The sequence below is a fragment of the Alexandromys fortis genome, unplaced genomic scaffold, assembly GCF_014885135.2.
Source record: "Alexandromys fortis isolate MF-2015 unplaced genomic scaffold, M_Fortis_MF-2015_v1.1 scaffold_96, whole genome shotgun sequence".
In the NCBI taxonomy this organism is placed as follows: domain Eukaryota; kingdom Metazoa; phylum Chordata; class Mammalia; order Rodentia; family Cricetidae; genus Alexandromys; species Alexandromys fortis.
In genome coordinates, this window is record NW_026068053.1 from 3429709 (window position 1) to 3436566 (window position 6858).

General features: G+C 42.3%; 1 protein-coding gene across 1 annotated transcript in view; it reads left to right on the plus strand.

Moving 5' to 3' along the window:
- Positions 1-212: 212 nt before the first annotated feature.
- Positions 213-6858, plus strand: part of Cdh20 (cadherin 20) — a 62380-nt gene continuing 55734 nt past the window's right edge. The window contains exon 1 of the mRNA XM_050119767.1: positions 213-547. Within this exon, the coding sequence (XP_049975724.1) occupies positions 302-547 (246 nt within the window). The 5' untranslated portion in view covers positions 213-301. The remainder of the gene's footprint in view (positions 548-6858) is intronic.

Genomic DNA, 6858 nt, shown 5'->3' on the forward strand with positions numbered 1-6858 from the left:
TTTTATGCTCAAAATATTATTTAAAAGAAAACATTTTTTAAGGGATAACCAGCTTCCTGATTGAGCAGAAAGCCAAACATTTGCTGCCATTACTAGCAAACTGGCAAGCAGCCCCTAGGAAGGAATCCCCTGACAGTGTTTCCCTTAACTTGACAGGACTTCGGCTCCAAGTGGATTGATTTAAACAGAAACCTTTGGGAAGCAATGAGTTTCCAGTAACCTGTGGCGTGACTTGTTTCACTTGGAAAATACGCAACACCAGTGCTTCCCATCCTACTGACGTGTGGACTTCTGCAAGCTCATGTGGACTACGGGTAGAATGAGCAATGCAAAGAGTCGGCTTGGACTCGGCACATCCTTGTACTTCTGGGCACTGATGGACCTTATAAGCACTGTTCTCTCAATCACTCCAATGCCGGGAGCTGAACTAGAAACACTCTTCTCAGACAGGCCACAGCCACATCTGCGAAGCAAGAGGAGCTGGGTTTGGAATCAGTTTTTCGTGCTGGAAGAATACACTGGGACTGACCCTTTATATGTCGGCAAGGTAAGATGTGCCCAGTAGAAAGAGAAATTCCCAGGGTATCTGATGCCTAAGTTGGGTTCTAATGTAAGCTGAATAAGAATGACCCACCTAGCCTGTGTCTGAGGTTCAGAATGCTAATAGGACATGAGTTGGCCACTAGCTAAAATAGAGCTTTGCTTTGGTAGGCAAAGAGAGAGGGGTTCTCTCTTTTTCTATGTCTCTGTTCAGTGGGGGGGGGAACACAACTGTGTTTTATAGGAAGAGTCTCAGACCTTACAAAATTCACACAACCCTTAACAGGGGTGGCAGCAACCTTCTGGGAACAACACAATGGGAAGAGTAAAATGTTCATACTGTGTGTGTGTGTTTATGTGTGTGTATCTGTGTGTGCATGTTTATAAAGGTATAGCTTGAGACCTAAGTTTAATGAAAATCAACAACAAAAGGATAAAATATCCTTCCTCCGTAATTTCCTAGTATAACTGCATTGGGGTTAGTTAGCAACAATCAATATATTTATAAACTAAATTCAAAGTCCCTTAATTTGTCTATCATTTTATTTTAAACCTAGTTTTCGCTTCTGTATGTCTTATTTGTATGTTAACCAGAAACTGACCATCCCAATGAAATCAACCAAGAAAGAGAGAATGGGAGACAAGAAATTATTTAGAAAGTCAATAAGTCATTCAGATGATAACTTAAACACTTGTAAGAATATGATTCAGGACAATCACATGTGATTCCATGCCTAGTTCTGCCAGGAGCTTCCAGGCAGCCCTGTGAACCAGAGTCCTCAACAATTATATACCAACCATTTCCTTGTTTTTTTTTAAGTTTTTTAATGTTTATAATTGTGTATGTGTGCGCGTGCATGCATGTGTATGTGTGTGTGTATGTGTGCGCATGCATGCGTGCTCATGAGCATGTCTAGCTACAATGGCTACTGTGTTCAGAGAGAGCTTTGGATCCCCTGCAGCTGGAGTTACAGCCAGTTGTAAACAACATGATGAGAGCTAAACTCAGGTCCTCTGAAAATTGGTAAGCACTTTCACCTGCTGAGCCATCTCTCCAGCCCCTGCTGGTCCCTTCTTGATCCAGGTACCAGGCCCTGTCCTGAGCACAGTCATGAAACTGTTTCCATTACTGCTAAGAACTCCTGCATTGCTTGCTCAGTGACTTCATTTTATGAAAACTCCTAGTCACAGCCTTGGGCTCTGCTGACCTCCTGAACTATCACAATACCAATGTCCATCACAATACTGGTTTCTTCCTTTATTTCAGGTTCAACTGTTAGCCTTGTGCCAACTGACGCCTGACTAGTGAGCTGTCTGCTTCCTCCCACCCTCTCTGCCCATACATGTCTCCTAGAAGACTAGCTGTGCTTGCTTGTGTGTTATGCTTTCCTCTCTTTAAAAGTGTATTTCAATGTTTTTGAAGATGCCTTTTCCCTTAATTGATCCTGCTGTGTGACGTCTTTGTTCTTACTGCTTTGGTTAGTTGTTCTTTTGGGGACCCACCACTCAGTTCCCAAACAAATCACACATGGAGGCTTATTCTTACTTATGAATTCCTGGGTGTATCTTGGCTTGTTTCTAGACAACTTTCCTTAATTTAACCCATCTACCTTTCATCTCTGGGCTTTTTCTTTTTCTTACTTCTGTATATCTTAATATCACTCTTACTCCATGTTTGACTGTGTGGCTGAGTGGCTAGCCCCTAGCATTCTCCTTTCCTTGTTCTCTTGAGGCTCCTCCTCTTCCTCATTTCTTCTGTTCATACTCTGTCTGCCAGTCCCACCTATCCTTGCTCCTGCCTCACTATTGGCCATTCAGCTCTTTGTTAGACCATCCGGCATTTTAGACAGACAAAGAGTCACAGCTTTACAGAGTTAAAGAAGTGCAGCATAAACAGAGCAGCACATCTTCGCATCATTAACAAATGTTCCACAGCATAAACAAAACTAACACACCTTAAAGTAATATTCCCCAAGATGGTCCCTTACTCTGGATTGAGACTATGAAAAGATTGCAAGTACAAAGTTCAACGCCCCTCAGGCTTTACTTGTTTTTATTGTATGTGGATGAGTATGTGCCTGCACGTACATATTCATGTACATTGCATGTGTCTACTGTTCACAGAGACCAGAAAAGGGCGTGAGATACCCTGGAACTGTAGTTACAAGAAGTTGTGAGTTGTCTTTTAAGTGCTAGAAACTGAACCTGGGTACTCTACAAGACCAGCAAGCGCTCTTAACTTCTGGTACTTTCTCCAGCCTCATGCGTATGGTTTTAACCACCATTTCTAGGTTAATAAATATAAAATCTCCATCTCTTTCAGACACAACTCTATAACCCTTGTATTTATAAATCCTAGAGAATTGGTGTCTTCATGTTTGTGATCCATGGGCCTAAATGTATTATTTCACTTAAAACACTTACCTTTTTAAATCCCCCTCCCCAATCTTTCCTATCTCAGCATTGCCAGGACCCCACTGTAGAACCAAAAACCTAGTAGTCTGGCTGGAGAAGTGGCTCAGCGGTTGAAGTGTCTGCCGTGTAAGTGTGAAGACCTTAGTTAGAATCCAGCAAAGTAAATCTGCACTCCGAGTGCCCCTACAACCAGATGGGAGGTAGAGAAAGGAGACTTCCTGAAGATGTGTGGGCCATCAGTTCTAGTATACACAGTGGTCAACAACATAGAAGAGTCTTTGTCTCAAACAAAGTAGAAGTTTCCTCTGACCCCACTACATCACGCCATGGTATGTGCATACCCACATTCACACACATGTGCTTGTACATACACATATATAAACATCACGTATACAAACACATGTATACACACAGACAACTTAAGAGCTTCTTGTTCTTTCTCAATGCTCTACATTCTCTCCACCTAAAACACTGTCATTACTGTGTCAAAAACATGCCAAGCCCTTCATCTGTCCATCCTGTACTTCTGCCATTATCTCTCACTGGAGTAAATGACTTCCTAGTTCCTTGCCATTCTCCTCATGTCTCCCTGCACTTCCAGCATATCTCCACATGTGACCTTTGTAAAAAGGCAGTCAGATTATACCACCCACCACTCAACTTAAGACTTTTTCATGTCTTCGCATTGAATTGGAGGGAGACTCTACATCCATTCCCCTGTAGCTTTCCCAACCACCTGCCACTGAGATCCTACATGCCCATACTACTCTCTGTCTGGTGCTTATGTTCCAGAAAAAAATGGCCTTTTGCAATTCCCACAATTTGCAAGGTTTTTCTGGATGGTTACTTAGAACAAAATGACCTTCTCCTGGCTTCTTCCATAGTGGGTACCTTTTCTTATGTCTGCTCATTTTGAACCTAAAGCTTTCCTGGTCCCTTTCTAGGCAGAAACCTGTGTAAGAGTCTATCACTGCCTGGGACTGGGAGATGACTCAGTGTCTAAGAACACTTGTTGCTCTTTTCAGAGGATCCAAGTTCAGTTCCTAGGACCCACAGAAGATCACTCCAGCCACCAGTAACTCCACCTCCAGGAGCTCTGATAGGTACTCAGGTACTGCATGCACAAAGTGCACATATATACACTAAGGCACGCATATTCACATATAAAATAACAAATAATTTTAACCAATGCTTGTTTCACAGCAATAATCACAGCCTGCAGTATTTTTGAGTTCCGTGTTTAGTATCTGAAACCTCTGACTGGATTAGAAGCTCCCTGAGGACAAGAACATTGTTCTCATTTTGTAATAAGCACTAAAATTGTCACTTAGCACACAAAGGGAGGCTAAAACGATGCTTAGTGAATGGGTAAATGGCCACCTGATGATGTGGTAAGAATTGTCTAAACCGATGCACATAAAGCGCTTAGCACAGTACCTAGGAGATTGCTCATTGTGATTTTGCAGTGCTCAGTAGTAACAATGGTGTTACAGAGTTCCTTCTGAGAACGCGTCAGCTCCTAAGGCATGCCTAATGCTGCTGCAAGCTTCCTAGACTCTAAGTTCTCCTTCATCTTTTTTGTTCTTTCTACACAATCAGTCAAGGCAGATACTGGTATCTCCAGGCCAATTTCTCTTAGATTCACTTCTTCCTTCTGCTTCTACACTACTGTGAGTGATTCTCTGTTCCCTGAGGTCAGATTAACGGCACAGGCACCACCTCATCTCCCTGGGGAATAATTCCTCTGGGAACATTCATCTCTTGAAAGCACCTACTCCAGTATGCCAACCTTCTGAATCAATGTATCATTCAATAACACCATCTTCGTCAGACCCTCTCATATTTTCTGAGAGCAGGGCCAAGACAGGCCTTCTTCCAGCTTCCACCCATCACCTAACACTCATGCCAGGCATGTGCTCATTCTCCTGACCTCACAGGAACACCCTATAGCTACCTCTCTTAAATGCCATTCAAGTTCCCCAGGGTCTACCCAAAAACTATTTATGTCATAAACATTTCTTCAGTCTATTCAGAGTTCTGAAGACATTCAACTCCTTGATAGTTGTGAAACAGTAGGAATCTGTGGTTATTGCTAAAATACATTTAAGAAAATAACATACTAATATCTAGCGATTAATTTATATTCTCCTACAATTTAGGGCTTTCTTTGCTTTTTTTAAAAGATAGAAATAGGGGTGCTATTTTCCAATCTCATCTACATCACCCCCCACACCCAGTAAGAAGTGGCTGAAACAATAATGCAGAAGGAAAATAGCTATCAATATTGTAGTGGATTTCCCTAGTACTTTCAGCCACAGTTACACGAGACAGACCTTTATGACAAGGCGATGAGCAAACGTTACCTAAGGAACGAGGCTTGGGGAAGGGGTTCTGGTAACCAGCCAGGTCACATGAGTGTTAAGTAAAGCTCAGCTCTCCATAGCCCTTACTCTTGTCCCACACTCATGGGGTTTCTTTCCCAGTGCTCTGAAAATAGCTGGTCAGCGACTTGAAATGTAGCCGTGGCATCACTCAGACAAGTGCAGCAGCATCAAGAACCTAAAGACTTGCTTCCTTGATGTTTGCTGATGGGCTGTAAAGCATGGAAACGCGTTCCACCTAGGACACATTGACAAGTCCCCCCAGTCACCTGTCCCAGGTGAACACTGGGTTCACCCCATACTGGTGTCTCCACACACAGACACTTAGATATTCACTTATCTGTGTACTTTCCCTTCTACTTTCTTTAGAAAGAAAAACCATCCATCTTTTAATCTTTTTACACCAGAGACAGTTACATTGCCACCTAAAGTCCTGGAGAAATGTCTGTTTAGAGAGCCTGCCAGAGTATTTGATATTTCAGGAAGGAATATAGCAACAAAGATCAGCTTTATTCGGCATGGTCTTATAAAATCTGCTCTAGGCTTCCCAGGGACATGGCATTGTCAAGTTAAAGCTAGATTATATTGACATTCACAAGGACAGGGTACAGAGAGGTCTGCTTGGGCACGGACTGTAGTCACAAGTCATGTAGAGGCTAAGGATTACAAGACCCCTGTCTAACCACAATTAGAAGCACTCGGTGCCTTTCCAGAATGTCGCTGAGCACGCAGAAAATTCACTGGCAAAGGGTGTGAAGACCACCTGTTCCCAAAATCTTAAATCAACTGAGATTTCTTTTTATGTACATGTACTTCCCAGCACTCACTCCTATTCTGGCTAAGATCCTAAAGACTATATTTTAGTGTATGAGATAGCCATTTATCTGTCTAGAAGATTTCATTGGGAAAGATGTCTTCCAGAATGTACTTACGTGCTGTAGCTGAAGTTCACTTAGTGTTCACTGGAATAAATATGAATAAAAGCAAAATGTTTTAATACCAATTTTCCATGTGCCTAGAGAAGAATGTTTTATATGCCCTCTTATGTAGTTTTACAACCAAATGGGGATTCTGTGGCTCACAAACCCAAATGTTCCATGTGTATTCCTTTGTTGACTTTAAGCTTAACATGTCCCTGACCTCCGTAGTCACCTGTTAAAGCTCTACACTGTGATGGAGCTGGGATTTCTCATTTCCCAACTGCACTCTATCATAGGGAAGTCAGGAGGCTGGAGGGAGATGAGACTTGTTCCCTTATTTAACCATCAACTGATCTAGCATGGAGGATTTTTCAAACTCTCATTATCAGACCCATCTGGCACTACTTACAACAACTCTGTGTCAAAGGAAGTAGTTCCCAGACTTCCTTAGTGGGGAGGGCTCATCTGAGTCTCTGAAACCATATGTAAGCAGTACTCTCTCTCTCAGACCCAGCCTGAAGAGGTCCTCCCACATTTTGATGCCAGAAAACCCTAACTTCTTTGTTTTTTTTTAATTGAGAAAAGGAAAAAAAAGTTTCTGC